This window comes from Vulpes vulpes, chromosome 14, assembly GCF_048418805.1.
Source record: "Vulpes vulpes isolate BD-2025 chromosome 14, VulVul3, whole genome shotgun sequence".
NCBI classification, from domain to species: domain Eukaryota; kingdom Metazoa; phylum Chordata; class Mammalia; order Carnivora; family Canidae; genus Vulpes; species Vulpes vulpes.
In genome coordinates, this window is record NC_132793.1 from 120,700,678 (window position 1) to 120,717,382 (window position 16,705).

At 32.8% G+C, this 16,705-nt stretch overlaps 1 protein-coding gene across 2 annotated transcripts in view; it reads left to right on the forward strand.

Annotated features, from left to right (window-relative positions):
• The window catches only part of PDS5A (PDS5 cohesin associated factor A), a 154,887-nt gene that overhangs the window by 68,854 nt on the left and 69,328 nt on the right, over positions 1-16,705 (forward strand). For both annotated transcript variants that reach the window (XM_025997865.2, XM_025997874.2), the window contains exons 6-12: positions 652-778; positions 2,707-2,787; positions 4,742-4,882; positions 8,395-8,510; positions 11,441-11,535; positions 12,624-12,769; positions 15,101-15,252. In XM_025997865.2, coding sequence (XP_025853650.1) covers positions 652-778; positions 2,707-2,787; positions 4,742-4,882; positions 8,395-8,510; positions 11,441-11,535; positions 12,624-12,769; positions 15,101-15,252 — 858 coding nt within the window. The remainder of the gene's footprint in view (positions 1-651; positions 779-2,706; positions 2,788-4,741; positions 4,883-8,394; positions 8,511-11,440; positions 11,536-12,623; positions 12,770-15,100; positions 15,253-16,705) is intronic.

Here is a 16,705-nt window from a genome sequence, read left to right on the forward strand (position 1 = left end):
ACCAGAGCTACCCCATTTGTTTGAAATTCTTTGTGAGATATTGAAATGATATTTTCAGAACCTCCTAGTCATAAATTCTGGTAAACATTTTATATCCGATTTTGGATTTTCAGAATCGGTGAACTAAAACCTCTAGTGACAAAGATTTTATAGCAGAAATTACTTATATTAGGTGAGGGGTTTTTTGGTGTTTATAATTTTATTTTGGGGAATGTATTAAGATCTAAAAGGATAAAAAGGATGAAAAACTGTCTACTTTCATTATCTTGTGCTTTTTTTTTGATTGTTAATTAACATTTTATCACTTTTTAAAATCTGGGGACATGTAAGCAAAGATGTCCTTTGAAGTTGATGTTTTCATTTGGTTGACTTTAACTCACCTTTGAATTCTAATTGTGTAGTGACTTAATTCATTTTCGAGGACTTTGGTTTTGTAAGATACTTTACAACAATACCTTACAGCTGTTGTTATAGTCAGCAGAGGGAGAAAGTAAATAGAGCAGTCAAAATTTCTTTGCCATTAAATGGCATGGTTTTTTCAAATGAAATTATTTATCTGAGGTAGTTGTTTTAAACTGGGAAGTATAATTTTATTTTTGTAAGCCTGATTTTATTTCCTTTTCTTCTTCTTCCTTTTTTTTTTTTGTAAAGCAATAGCCACAATAAGAAGGTACAAATGCACATGTTAGACTTGATGAGTTCTATCATCATGGAAGGTGATGGAGTTACTCAAGAATTACTGGACTCCATTCTTATTAACCTCATTCCTGCACATAAGGTCTGTATAATATGAAGATATTAAGGGTTAATGTTTAAAGATAGTACTAGACACATGAAAAATAATTGTTTTCCACCATTTATGATTTCACATAATTATTCCCACTATCACTTCTAGCCCCAATAAAATAGTATAACACATCAGTTTTATAGCTGTTGTTTTTAGAAGATTTATTAACATGTATTATAGAAGATTTTCATTCAGTGAAGTACTGCCGATTTCCTGAAACACAAAAATCCTTCACATTCACCACTCATACGTAATGTGGGAATTAGAAGGAGAGAGAGTACTGTTTTGGTTAGGTGTTTTGTTTTGTTGGGGTTTTATGTTGGTTTTGGCGGGAAGGAAAATGTATTTCCTCCTCTGTAACACAGATGGTGGAACATAGGGATTGTATTTCTTTTCAGAATCCATTTTTCTTGAACATTTTCAGAAAAAGATTAGGGCAGAAGCTGGAACTGTATGATTACTGTTAAAGGCAAAGAGATGATTCACAGCTGTATGTTTCTCCCTGTTTCTTCTTTCTGTTCCTCTCTGCTACTTCTTCCTAAGGAACTGAAGGACTTAGCTTTCCACAAGCCCTACCACAGGGCTGTACTCAGTCCTACCTTACTGTTGATATTTACCCTCTTGCTCTTTTCCTCTAATGGTTCAGTGACCTGTTATCAGATGTATGAACAATGTATCCAGTTACACTGGCAATTAATTAGAAGTTCTCCTGCCTCCAAGTATTATTTGCATTTTATTAATTCAAATAAATCTATAATTGGCCAAAATTTTGAGAGTATGACAAAGGGGGGGGCAGCGTATATGTCAGGCAAAATAAGAGAGGAAAAACTAGAGGAATAGATAACATATTTGGTGTTTATATTCTAGTCAGAAAATATATATGTTTTTTTTATTCACAATATTTTTATGATTAGGAATTTACCATTTTAGGAAATAGAATGGTAAAATTTACCATTTCAGGAAATAGAAAGCTTAATTTTGAACTAATTTTATCCTTTTGCCAATGGAAAAAAAGTTAAGAAGCTATGGCTTGTGGACCAAATCTAGTCCACTACCTGTTTATGTAAATAAAGATTTATTTGAACTCAACCACACTCATTTTCATTTTGTCTCTGGCTATTTCACACTCATCAGCAGAATTGTGTAGTTGCAGCAGTAACTATAGGATGCAAAAAGCCTAAAATATTTACCATCTGGGTTTTTACAAGAGAAGTTTGCTGATTACTCACCTAGAGTATAGGGTTTCCTAGCCTTTTTTGGGAAAGGTGCAAGATGATGGTGAATAAATCTCATTTTTGTCCAAAACATCAAAGTATAGAGGTGTTGACAGGTACTTTTTAAAATAAGAAATCCATTTCCAAATAAGTTTTTAAAAATTAAATATGTCTTTTCCATGGCCTTTCTCAGACCCTTTAATTTGTTACAGTACACTGGGAATCTTGAAGAGTAAACATAACTTTCAGGTTTCAAAAGTATCTAGTTGACCAAGTATTTTTCTTAACATTTTCTAGGTGTACTCTTTCTTAGATCACACATTGATTAGACAATGAAGTACTTTGGATGGTGGGTTAGACAGGGTATATGTGTGTAAATTCATTTAGATATGGGGGCATAATTGGCAGTTCAAATTGGTTAACCCAAAAAGCCTTGGGTCCATTTTCAGTTTAATAAAACTAAACATGATATAGGGTTTGGCTTTTGGCTGTGTAATATATTTTAGTTTTTGATTTAGAGTTGTAGTATTTGCAACTTTTGCATTTAAGACCACTTGACTAAAGAATATCGAATAAAACCTTGAATGGGATTCAGTGATATATTTTGCTTTATGGTTTGTAGATTTGAAAATTATAGTACTGTCATGGTTGTCTCATAAATTCACGAATTCATTTGTAACTTTGTGTATTTTTATTGTGTTTCAGAACTTAAATAAACAGTCCTTTGACCTTGCAAAAGTCTTATTGAAAAGGACAGTCCAGACCATTGAGGCATGCATTGCCAATGTATGTATTTCTGTTCATATTTATTCCATAATTATATAATTCTTAATCCATTGTATTAATTTATTGAGGCCTTTCACATATAGTTTTCCTTAGTGTATAAACGATTTCATCTATTTAAAACAAATACGTGAAAGAACTGATATATCCAGATGTGCCCAAAAGCAGCATAAAGTATAAGCTTTGACATTATTTTTAGATGGCATAAAATAGAGGATATTTTATAAAAATTTACCTATAGGGGCAGCCTGGGTGGCTCAGTGGTTTAGCACCACCTTCAGCCCAGGGCCTGATCCTAGAGACCAGGGATCGAGTCCCATGTCAGGCTCCTTGCATGGAGCCTGCTTCTCCCTCTGCCTGTGTCTCTGCCTCTCTCTCTTTCTGTCTCTCATGAATAAATAAAAACTAAAAAAAAAAAAAAAAAAAAAAAAAAAATTACCTTTAACTCATCCCTTTTGCTGCCTTTGTGTTTATTTTATCTCCTGATTATGCTGATATCTTTCACTTTCTCCTTTTTTTGTATCTTTATTTTTCTAAGTCTTTCCTATGAAATCTTTTCTTAGGTAGTTATATATTAACAAAAATACATTTTTTTTACTGTATTCAAGGTTTTTTTCTACTTAAAAATCAATAATCTAGAATAATTTATGATTCTTCCTAATGTAACAGTTCATTCTGTTGCACATTTGCTCACATCATAACTTTTTCACACTCTATATAAATTTTGAATTATCTATATTAATATATATTTCTGTATTTTGAAATTATTTCTTTATAATATAAATGACTATAAATGTTTCTTTCAGTTGACATATATACGTAGTTTACCTAACCATTTCCTTATTATCTTACATTTAGAGTTTTCATTGTTTTCCTTTAGCAGTTTTTTTTCCTTTAGTAGTTGATTATCTTTGTGAATGTAGCATTTATCTATGGTTGAATTATTTTCCACATATTAAAAACCTAAGTGAGAGTATATTAATTTAATGGTATGAAGTATTAGTATTATTTTTGTTACCAAGTTAATATTTAAACATGGTGAAAGGAAAGTTTCTTTTCACAAAAGAATATACTGTGAATGGTGTCTTTTCTTCAACTCTGAATACCCTGTTCTCACTTCTCAGAAATAATCATTGCCAACAGACTTTCATTTATCCTTCCAGAATTAGTGTTCTGTTGGTATTCATTTTTCATAAGTACATTATTTAATCTTGTTAAAACTTTAAAAAAAATATTTTCCAGGGTCTGCATAGTCAGTATAAATATTTTCTAACTTCTAATGTGTGTTCCTTTTCAAAGGAAATACATTGTTTGATGATACTGCCAGAAATATGTACTATCTAAGTTGTATAGAACTACCTCTTTAGCATTTTTAATTTTTTTTAAATTAAATATCTTTTTTCTAGGTGTGTATGTGTTGGCAGGGAGGAGCTTTTGATTATTCTAGCATTCTTTTAAATTATCACTTTTTTATTCTATTGGTCTTCTGAGTTAAATGTTATTTTATTTTCTCTGGGTATTAAAAAAAAAACTTAGCCCCCACCTTTACATAGTCTTTATTACTACACTCATGATTAATTAATCAGACTTAAGTAAAATGCAAAAAGATTGAGACTTTAAAGTTTTTCTGTTAGAAGGAAATTTCTCTATAAAATTCTTTAAGCTCTTTTGTTTTTATGAAAGTCAAGATTTCTAGAAATACCATCTCAATTTGGAAAAAGCTAACAAATTCATTTTTACCTTTTTCGCTGTAACATTCATAGCTAGATATTTAGAAATTTATTCTGTTTTAGTGACTTATTCCATTATATATTAGTAGTTGAAATGTCTGTTTTGTTTCATCCCTTTCACTTGTATATGTAATGCCTAATTATATCTTTTTTAGACTCACATTTATTAAAAGTCTGTCCGTTTTTAAGTGAAAAGAATGTTTTATTTTTGTTTAAATCTCCTTTAGTTTTTCAATCAAGTCCTGGTGCTGGGAAGATCGTCCGTAAGTGATTTGTCAGAACATGTATTTGATCTGATTCAGGAACTTTTTGCAATAGATCCTCATTTATTATTGTCTGTCATGCCGCAGCTTGAATTCAAACTAAAGGTAGGACTGACTATAATTTTTAAGTCCTTTAAGCTTTAAGAGAAAAATTTATATAGAATTGTAAAAGATATAAATATTGTTTTCCTCTTTAAAAAGAATAAAATGTGAGTTCAGTTTATCTTCTTACATTTAGTTACATTTTTAATTTCAGTAAACAGTCTCTAATCTGGGTGTGATAGGAGAATTACATGTGAAAATTCTAAGTGTCCTAGTTATGGAATATCTGATAAACACAGTGATACAAATAATAGATATGAAAAGTGGCATTATCCGTTATAATACATATTTTATTAAATACTATTATTAGGTAGGTATGTCTTAGAACATCAAAAGCTTTCAGATTGAGTGCTCAAAGGGTCTTAGTCACAACTGTATGAATCTTCCATAGTATAGATCAAGGACAAAAGTTTTACTGTATGACTTGGGGCATATCTTATTTTGTATAGCCAACTAAGTAAGGGATTTATAACTCCCAAAAAAACATAAAGTCTTGACCCTCAATCCCCTATCCCAGTTGAACTATGGGTGATAACAGCTTACATTTGCTTAATATTCTAGGCTTTATGAAAGGTTTTTGATATCCAGTATCTTATTTGATCCTTAAGTCAAACTGTGGTGTAGTTAGGACCAACATTATAGTTCTGATTTTTATTTTTGTTTTTTATTTTTATTTATTTATTTATTTATTCATTCATTCATTCATTTATTTATTTATTTATAGTTCTGATTTTTAGATGAAAAACTTAAGATGAAATATTTTGCCAAGTTGCACAGTTAAAACAGACTTAGGATTAGAACTCCAATTTTCAGACTCTTTCAGCATACATACGTGATGGTTAGGAATTATCCATACTGGGGGCACCTGGGTGATTCAGTTGGTATTAAGTATCCCACTCTTGCTTTTGGCTCAGGTCATGATCTCATTGTTGCCAACCCCCATTGGACTTAGTGCTCAGTGTGGAGTATGCTTGTCTCCCTCACTCCTCTGTCGCCTCCACTCATGAACACTGGGTATGGGACCTGCTTAAGAGTGTATGTCTCCCTCTCCCCCTCCCTCCCTCTCCAAAAAAATGGAAAAAATATTGTCCGTATTGTCTTCATTATAAACATTTGTTATTGTAGTATAAGAGAATATTGTATCAAGCTAAGAAACTCTATTACATGAAAAATATTATATGGATAACAAGATTTTGTTTTATTTTTAATATTAAAAGTTTATTTTAACAACAGCCTAAAGATATTTCCATACCAAATTATTTCTAGGTATAAGGCATTAAAATATTTTCTCTCAATCTCTTCATAGACTCTGAGTATGAAAAGTCATGCCTCTTCAGTCCTTTAAACATGATAGTTGGTGGGAAGCAATTAAGAACTAGATTTGTAGGTTTCTATGTGTGGACTAAAAGTAAACTGAGGGAGATACCACCTCAAAGACATCAAATGATTTTTGCACCAAAAACAATTTACCATTATTATAATCATATTTCAGTCTTACTCAAGGAGTATATTTTAAATTTTAAAAAGGTGGGGTGAGTTTTTACTCAGTTTCAGTAGTTAAAAATATAGGTTAAAAATGTTACATCATTTGAAATAATCACTAAGCCACTGAAATAGTCACTTGTAAATAGAAGAAAACTTCCACTTATTTTAGTTTTTGACATTTTTCTTTAAAAAAAAATAACTCGGGATCCCTGGGTGGCGCAGCGGTTTGGCGCCTGCCTTTGGCCCAGGGCGAGATCCTGGAGACCCGGGATCGAATCCCATGTCGGGCTCCCGGTGCATGGAGCCTGCTTCTCCCTCTGCCTGTGTCTCTGCCTCTCTCTCTCTCTCTCTGTGACTATCATAAGTAAATAAAAATTAAAAAATATATATATATATAAAAAAAAAATAAAAAAAAAAAAATAAAAAAAAATAACTCATATTGGTTTGTTGATTGAACTAAAAAGGTCCAAATCTACATTGTTCTCTCATTACTTGAGAAAAACTTTGTCAGAAAAAATCATTTTTGTAATTATTATTGTTAAACCTTGAGACAGTTTTCATTTTTACCTCTGTTTGATAAGTTTGCCTATTTTAGCCCACAAAACTCCTATTCCTGAAAGATAAGCTATTCATAGCTATTTGTAGTCTTTGTTTTTTTAACTTGCTGTCTTTTTCCATAAATATTTCTTTATTAGCATTCTGGTATTACTCTTTATATGAATCCTTGAAAAAGTTACCAATTGCTTTTTGTTACTGCCTTTATTTTGCTAGTGATATGTGATTTTTAAAGTTTCACACACCATATGGTTTCAGAATAATTTATATTAAGATGTGACATCACTAGTGAAACTGAAACAATTCATAGCATATTTTGATTCAGGATAAGAAAATTTGAGGCCTTTATCAAAAAAAACCAACCTCAAACTAAATTTGGATTTTTTATAGTGTTCGATTTACCTGATCTTTTAAATCTTCTTACCATTCTTGTTCTTCTTTTATTTTATTTTTTTTAAAATTTTTATTTATTATTTATGATAGACACACACACACACACACACACACACACACACACACGCAGGCAGAGGGAGAAGCAGGCTCCATGCACCGGGAGCCCGATGTGGGATTCGACCCGAGTCTCCAGGATCGCGCTCTGGGCCAAAGGCAGGCGCCAAACCGCTGCGCCACCCAGGGATCCCTTGTTCTTCTTTTAAAATGAGTTTTCTTGAATCATGACATTCTTCAGTGTTGGGTTCTCCAGTAAGTTAGGGGATCCTTGATTAAAATTTCTTATACCAAAATCTTAACTGATAGAGTTTATGTTGGAGCTAAGAAAATTTACTATGGCAGGGGGTACCTGGGTGGCTCAGTTGGTTAAGCATTCAAGTCTTCATCTCAAGGTGTGAGTTCACACCATGCATTGGGCTCCACAATGGACATGTAGCCTACTTAAAAAAAAAAAAAGAGGAAAAATTTATTAGGGTGGGAATTATTTGTAGCTTTGTCCTTCACAGAATTTTTTCTGAGACTCCTAGGGGAATGTTAGAATTGAATGATTAGGGGATCCCTGGGTGGCTCAGGGGTTTAGCGCCTGCCTTTGGCCCAGGGCACGACCCTGGAGTCCCCGGATCGAGTCCCGCGTTGGACTCCCAGCGTGGAGCCTGCTTCTCCCTCCTCCTGTGTCTCTGCCTCTCTCTCTCTCTCTCTCTATGTCTATCATGAAAAAATAAATAAATTTTTTTTAAAAAAAGAATTGAATGATTATCTTCATTTTTCTACAATGTCTGTATAGATTGCAGACAAACAGTGAAGTAGGCATAAATTAGCAGTTGGAGGGGTTGTGAAAGAAGAACAAAGAACCAGTCTACATGGAATCACATTAATTTCCACATAGTAAATGTGAGCATATGATATTTTAAAGTTCTCATCATTGTAAGTGGAAATATGAAATAGCTTCTCAGGAATGTATTACGTTGTTTTTTGTAATCTGATGAATAAACCCTTGGCTTCATTTATTTTCTCTTTTTCCTTAGAGCAATGATGGAGAAGAGCGATTAGCTGTTGTTCGACTTTTAGCTAAATTGTTTGGTTCTAAAGATTCTGATTTGGCAACACAGAATCGTCCTCTTTGGCAGTGTTTTCTTGGACGGTAAGGAACATACAATTCCATGGATTTTAACTTATGTTTTGGAGGCCAGTCAATATGGTCCATTTGATTAAAATCACACATATCAAAACTTTAATTGGTAGGTGTTTTTTAGTATCTGTGTTGCTGTCTTTCTTGGAAAACAAATTATAGATCAGATTTTTTTATGAAGGTGCTTATTATTTAACATGTAACACTTTTTAATCTTTCAGTGCTAAAATAATGTCATTAGAAAAATAGGCAAGATTGAGAATGTTCCATCTTAAGAGTTTTAAATTAAAAGAGTTTTAAATCATGAAACTGAAGATATAATGACCCATTCCATGCCATTCTTCTGTCTAGTAATGTATTCATTTACTAGTGTTTATTTTTTTAGGTCTATAGCTTATTTAATGGAATGATGTATGTTGTGAACTAATATGGTATTGTATGATTTTGAAATTGAAAATGACATTGGTCTTCATTCAGATAACTTTTAATGTTCTATCTCAAGAACTTTGAATTATTAGAATCTATTCAACTTGATGGTAAGGTTGAAAAATCTGAAATTTATCATCTTTGCTCTTGCATTCCATTTACATGTTTCTTTGCTTCAAAGCATGAAAAGTCAGTTTTACTGTTAGTATTCTGGAAAACATTTATATTTTATTTTTAAGTTTATTTTTTTATTTTTAAATTTTATTTAAATTCAGTTAATTAACAAATAATGTATTGTTTCAGAGGTAGAGATCAGTGACTGATCAGTCTTATATAACACCCAGTGCTCATTACATCATGTGCCCTCCTTAATATCCGTCACTCAGTTACCCTCCTCCACTCCAGCGACCCTCAGTTTGTTTCCTATGATTAAGAGTCTCTTATGGTTTGTCTCCCTCTCTGATTTTGTCTTGTTTTATTTTTTCTGGAGAATATTTTAGATTCATCTTGTTTAATTCAACTGATTTAGAAGGTGGGCTTAGAAATGCTCTTAAAGTAAATTCATTATAATAATTCCAAGTTAGATTTGTCAGTTATATTTTAATATTTGAGAAACCTCTGACACCATCTTAATTTGCTCAGAACAGACCATTTTGAAGGTCTATAAATGCTGACTATTTTGAATAATTAAACTTGATCTTATGAGAACTTAGAATGAAGCAACTGTACTTGTCAATAAACAGAGAAGTGGTCTTGTCCTTGTGATTGCCTCAATGTTTAGAGCAAAACAATTACCGGTAAAAAGTAAGTCAACCATAAGAGGCTTTTTATATTCAAAATTTTACATTCACTGCTTTTTCTAATAATCAGTCTCTGATTCATTGAAGTGTTACTAATGTATTACTAATGTATAATGTATATAATATATAATGTTTCACTGTATTATTTTCCTTAATTATTTAGCAATAAGTGTTTTGATACTTTGTAATTTACTTGATCATAAATGGTAATATTTTCATTTTTCTCTGGCTGTTAGAAAATTTATAAATCCTAAATCCAAGATTTATTAAAATAAAATTATTGTAATTTTTATCTTTACATAGGAAAGAAAATATATTTTTAAATTTTTATTTATTAAGACATTTTTGGGGCATGTGGGTGGCTCAGTTGGTTAAGTGGCAGTCTTTAGCAGGGGTCATGATCCTAGGATCAGGCCCCAAGGTGGGCTCCCTGCTCAGCAGGGAGTCTGCTTCTCCTTTTCCCTCTGCCCTCCCCCTGCTCGTGCTCACTCTTTCTCTCTCAAATAAATGGAATGTTTTAAAAAAGAAAGACATTCATTTTTTTTAAAAGATTTTATTAATTTATTCATGACTGACAGAAAGAGAGGCAGAGATACAGGCAGAGGGAGAAGCAGGCTCCACACAAAGAGCCCTATATGGGACCTAGACCCGGGACTCCAGGATCATGCCCTGAGCCGAAGGCAGGTGTTCAACTGCTGAGCCACCTAGGCATCCCAGAGAGAGACATTTATTAAATGACTTTAACTGGTTATTTTATGAGATTAACTCAAAAATAAAAATAATTCTTGCTATTTAAAAACAGATTATTTGTGATTAACAAATGTTTTTAAAATTGCCCATAATAGGGGCCCCTGGTGGTTCAGTCAGTAAGTGGCTGCCTTCTGCTCAGGTCATAATCCCAGGGTCCTGGGATCAAGCCCCACATAAGGCTCCCTGCTTATTGAGGAGTCTGCTCCTCCCTCTGCCTCATCTCTGGCTTGCGTTCTTACTCACTCTAGCTCTCAAATAAATAAATAAGGGATGCCTGCGTGACTCAACAGTTCTGTGCCTGCCTTCTGCTCAGGTCATGATCCCGGGGTCAGGGATAGAGTCCCGCATTGGGCTCCGTGTGGGGAGCCTGTTTCTCCCTCTGCCTGTGGTTCTGCCTCTCTGTCTGTGTCATGAATGAATGAATGAATGAATGAATAGCCCATTTTAAATTTGAGAGTTAAGTTTACCTTTATCATGTGCAGTTTTGGATCTCCATGTGGTGTTTCATATTTATTGCATTTTTATAATATACTCGACCTTTAAAAGAGTACTTTAATACAAGTCATCCCAGGATATGAAACGTTTTTTTGTTGTAAAGCAGTATGACACATGCATCTTTGAACTTCTGGCTCTAACTCTCCTATGATTTGCTTCCTACCTCTTATTCCTCCAGCATTTTCCCCCTATAAATTTTTTTCAAGTAGATTTTATAAGTTTTAAATATTTATTTTTTGCATCATAATTAGCTCTTAAATTTGGGGCTCTACGAAGTGTGTCATTTGGATTGGGGGATGTGTTCATATACTTTCATTTATCTTAGAATGGTAAACGTTTTTGAAAATGTTTTAATGATAACACTCTTTCTATTCAGTAACTGTTGTTTATTGGCCCTTACATAATAATGTGCCTTAATAAAAAATGATTATTTTGCCTTAAAACTAATCTTTAGCAACTTTTTCCATGTAGATTTAATGACATTCATGTTCCTGTGAGATTAGAAAGTGTGAAATTTGCCAGTCACTGTTTAATGAATCACCCAGATTTAGCAAAGGATCTCACAGGTAAGCTGGCTAATTTATTACAAATATGAGAATAATCACACAAATATATTTTAGATGTAGCCTTTGACCTAAATTTAGTATCTCAATAGGTTTTTACTCTGGCACTATTTCAGATTTTTATCTGTGCTGGGCTAACAAATGATTTCATATTTATACAGTAAAATTACATTTGAAATCTTCATACTGTAATCTTTTAGAATTTTTTGGAAATCAGAGTTTGAAGAGGTACACATGTGGTTTGGGCACAAATCATTATACCTATGAGGTAATTAAATATAGTAACATAATCTATTTTAATAAGCCAGAAAGCGATTATCTCCTGGAGTACACTAGAATTTCTCACTCTCCACTTGAACATAGAGCGTTTGAACCTGCTTATTTGGTATTAGCAAATAAATGCTTTTATCAAAATATTGTTTACCAAGAAAAGAAACACTTTTTGTTTTGGTTTTGTTTGTATTATAATTATTTAGGAATCTTTTTTAGAGATCATAGAATGTTATTCTATATTTCATATTGTGTAATGTACAGAAATATACCTGTCAGCAACCTTGCTATAAGCATTTTTTACTATTTTTCTTTTAATTTGTATTATATCTTAAGTTCTGAATATATAAATCAGTTAATGTGTTGTGCTTTAACTTTTCCAGAATTGTTGAGGTAAAAATACATTATTTTATTAAGATGTATGACCCTTGGGATGCCTCAGTTGTTGCGTGTCTGCCTTTGGCCCAGGGTCCTGGGATTGAGGCCCGCATCAGGCTCCCCACGGGGAGCCTGCTTCTCCCTCTGCCTATGTCTCTGCCCCTCTCTCTGTGTCTCTCATGAATAATATCTTTAAAAAAAAAAAAAAAAGATGTATGACTCTTCAGTAGCAAATAATGAGGTATAGTTTATTTTGTGATTGATTATGTAGGGTATTGCCACCTCAAAAATGATTTTAATTCATGCCGCTTTTTACAAACATTGTTTCACTATGGATAGAAGCCTAAAACATTAGTCTTTTCTGTCATTCTGAACATGACAACTAACATAACATAGCTAACATAGCTAACATTTAGCTTTAGTTTTTTTTTCTCTTCTTACAGAATATTTGAAAGTTAGATCCCATGATCCCGAAGAGGCTATTCGTCATGATGTCATTGTTACTATAATAACAGCTGCCAAAAGAGACCTTGCCTTAGTAAATGATCAACTACTTGGCTTTGTAAGAGAAAGAACACTGGATAAACGGGTAAGATCTGAGGAATTTTATTCTTTTGTAATTTACTAAATTTAAAGTGCTAAATAAGTAAAATTATTAAATGATTTCTAAAGTCTTATTTTACCTTTTCACTTATATGATGAATTTCAAAAGATTGATCACCTATGTTTTTTTCTTATAGTTAGCATTTTCAAAAGTGATCATGTTGTATATACTTAGCTGGATCTGTCATTCATTGAACTAAAAGAATAGCATACTTTATATGAGAGTGATATTTCTATATTTCCATGCCCAGCTAAGGGCAGAATGTATGTTCATTTACTTTTTTGTGTGATTTCCTTTCTGTGGTTAGTTAAAAACATGAGTTGAAAAGGAAGAGTAGTACTGAGAACAACAAAAGCAGTTGCTAAGGAATAGTGTCAACTGTAAGCAAGAGAACATGCAGGGCAGGCTGATTAAATGTATTAATGTCTTCAACAAAAGTTACTTTTGTAGTGTGCTGTTTTATTTGAGGTATAGGTTGAAAACACACTGTCCTCCTAAAACTAGTGTCGTTTACCAATAGTCTCAGAATAAAATTGTATTTCTTGGTTATAAAATATAGCAAGAGATAGTTTTTAAGTCTAATAACTTTTGTTAGCAGAGGCAGATAACGTCAAATGAGCAGTGTTTAATATGTTCAGCTGTATCAGTAATTATAACTTTGAACAAGTTTTTCCTCTTGACTTTAATAATTTAAATTATTTAAATTTAAAAGTTTAATTTAAATGAAATGATGCTCTACTAATGGTTAGCTGGTAACCCCCCTGCTTGCCCCCACCTCCATACACACACTTGATTTAAGATTTAACCTTTTGTGTTATTTCCTCCTTTTAGAAACATTTTTCACTCCTGATTCTGCTTATGTTTGTTTATAGTTTCTGAAATAGTTGAATACATGAGTCTTCCTGAGGCTGCATGATGTGGTTAAATAGCTTCTACTGGACATTTTAGGTCCCAGATTTTGGTGTAATAAATTAGATGATCTTAGGTATAGCCTTTCTGAAATTTGTTTCTCCTGTATAAAATATGGGGACAGGAATTAATCTTAGATTGCATTGCTTACATTTTTTGGTTTCATTTGTTTCATTCAAAGTTTCATAGTTTCATTCATCTTGCCTAAGAGGAAATTATACAAAAAATTATAAAGTTATATTAATGTAAATAAACAAAGATTATATACTCTGATTTGTTATTGAGACAAATATTTTTCTTGGTTATTTTTTAATTCTGTCTCACTGTCGTGGTTCTAACTGTAGGTTTTTATGGTCTCCTTTTTTTCCTGCCTTCCTCCTGCCACCTTTCTTTTCTCCTAGTAAACTCTTCCAGTCTTTAGAAGTCCCAAAGAGTCTTCTTCCACTAACTAGTATGTGGCTAGGTAAATCATTTGCCCCTTTAATCTATAAAGTAAGGTCCACTTAAAATGATCACTAAGGAGGCACCTGGGTGGCTCAGTTGATTAAGCGTCTGCCTTTGGCTCAGGTCATGATCCAGGAGTCACAGGATTCAGCCCTGGGTCTCCACCTCAGCTGGGAGTCTGCTTTTCCCTCTGACCATCCTCTCTCTTTTTTAATTCGTGCTTCTCTCTCAAATAAATAAGTCAACTCTTACGAAAAAAATAATCATTAGGGTAGCCTGAGTGGCTCAGTGGTTTAGTGCTGCCTTCAGCCCAGGGTGTGATCCTGGAGACCCAGGATCGAGTCCCACGCGAGGCTCCCTGCATGGAGCCTGCTTGTCCCTCTGCCTGTGTCTCTGCCTCTCTCTCTCTCTCTCTCTCTCTCTCTGTATCTCTCATGAATGAATAAATAAATAAAATCTTAAAAAAATAATAATTACGTGCTTTCCAACTTTGTAATTCTAGGATCTTGATACTAAATTCTATTCTTCTTATTCTAAGTTAATATCAAAAGGAATGTAATTAGGATAAAACATTCCAGATGATAGGGCTTTTGGTTACAGAGTAAATCTGTACTTTCTTCTTTCTTCTTTACCATTTCATCACTGCTAAAACTTGGGCAAATTTTTTTAGATGGAATCTAATGAAATCATCTCTAAGATTTACTACTGATTGCTTGGCTATGAGGGAAATAAAAAATTGGTGAGTTAGTATTTAGGCAATTTTTAAAATAGTCTGATTTATAAATAGGAATGTATTCAAAGTTGTTGATAAAGCAATATGTTGCTTCTTAGGAAAATAAATATTATGCCAGTTTATGTATGTATAAGTCTGATTATACAGCCTAGTGAAGAAATGCCAATTTTTGCAGATTATTATACTGAAGTTTGGTATCTCACTTATCCAATGAACTTTATACTTTTTAGTGGCGAGTAAGAAAAGAAGCTATGATGGGTCTGGCTCAGCTCTATAAGAAATACTGTCTTCATGGTGAAGCAGGAAAGGAAGCTGCAGAGAAAGTCAGCTGGATAAAGGACAAACTTTTGCATATTTATTATCAAAATAGCATCGATGACAAGTGAGTCTGACATTGGTAGAATGGTCGAATATAAAAGTGCTTTTAATTTTTTAAACAATTTACTTTTTAGTTTTTAAATTATTTCTAGATTAAGAAATTATTTTCTATGTATTTATACATACTATGTTTAAATAAGACTCTGGCAGAAATTGTTAAGTAGCATAATTAGTGAAATATCTATGGGCTTTGGAGGCAGACCAGAGACCAGATATTCATTCTGCCCCTTATTAGACATGTGCTTCTGCACAGCTGACTTCTTGTGCATCTTAGTTTTATCTAAAATGTAATAATAAAGCTTCCCTTACAAGGTGGTTACGTGTATTAAATTTAAAAATGAACCTAAATGTTCCTAGCCCAATGCCTGGCAATATGGGACTATTCAGTAACTGTTAGTTATTATTTTTACTTTTTTGCAACACTGTAGGTATCAATAGAAGCAGTGATGTTTTTTTATTAAGGTATAGTCTACATATAACACATTAGTTTCAGGTATGGAACATAATGATGCTGAAGGTATAGTCGACATATAACATTACATTGGTTTTAGGTATGCAACGTAATGATTCTGTATTTGTATATACTTGGAAAAGATCACCAGGGTATGTCAACTTAACATCCATCCCCATACTTAGTTACAAATTTTTTTTTTTCTTCTGATAAGGACTTATGTTGTTTTCAACTTTTTAATGTTACTTATAATTCTGTATTGGGTTGTAATGATTTTAGTTTTTGCAAAATACTTTGCAATGTTTTATAGAATTTGATTACTTTAGTATCACTGGCTGTGTATTTCATTGATTAATGAGGATTTCTTATATTGTCTCATTCTAGTGATATTGAATAATAAATATTAGCTTAGCAAGAAGGTTATTCCAGTATCAATAAGGGATTTAGACTGTGGAGAGGAGATCAGATGTACACAGGAAAAGCTAAATTTTCAGGAAGTAATATGAAGGGAGATCCCCTTGATTTTTTTTTTTTTTTAAATGACAACATGAGAAAAGAATTGGACTGTAATTGGAAGAAATTAGTGTTTTGTTTGTTTTTGTGTGTTGTTGGGGTTTTGTTTTGTTTTTGAGAATTAGCTGTTCTTGATCATAGCTTTATATGTAGTGTTAAGTAATTTCCTGTATCTCAGGACTGGTGAAGAAGAGCTGGAACAGCCTAGCAACCCTGTGTTTAGTAATAACATATAACCCTTGTAGAACAAATGTCCCATACTGACAAATTAAAAAGTAAAGCCACAAATAGCAACCATTGCTCCAGCTTTAAAAATAACTGTATTCCGGGGTTCCTGCCTGTCTTAGTCAGTAGAGCATGCAACTCTTAATTTCGTGAGTTCAAGCCCCATGTTGAGAATAGAGTTTTCTCAAGAAAACAACCACCACCAAATAAAAACCATACTTGAAGGCAAGGGTCTGGTCACCTATTAATCTTTTCCTTTGTATTTGTA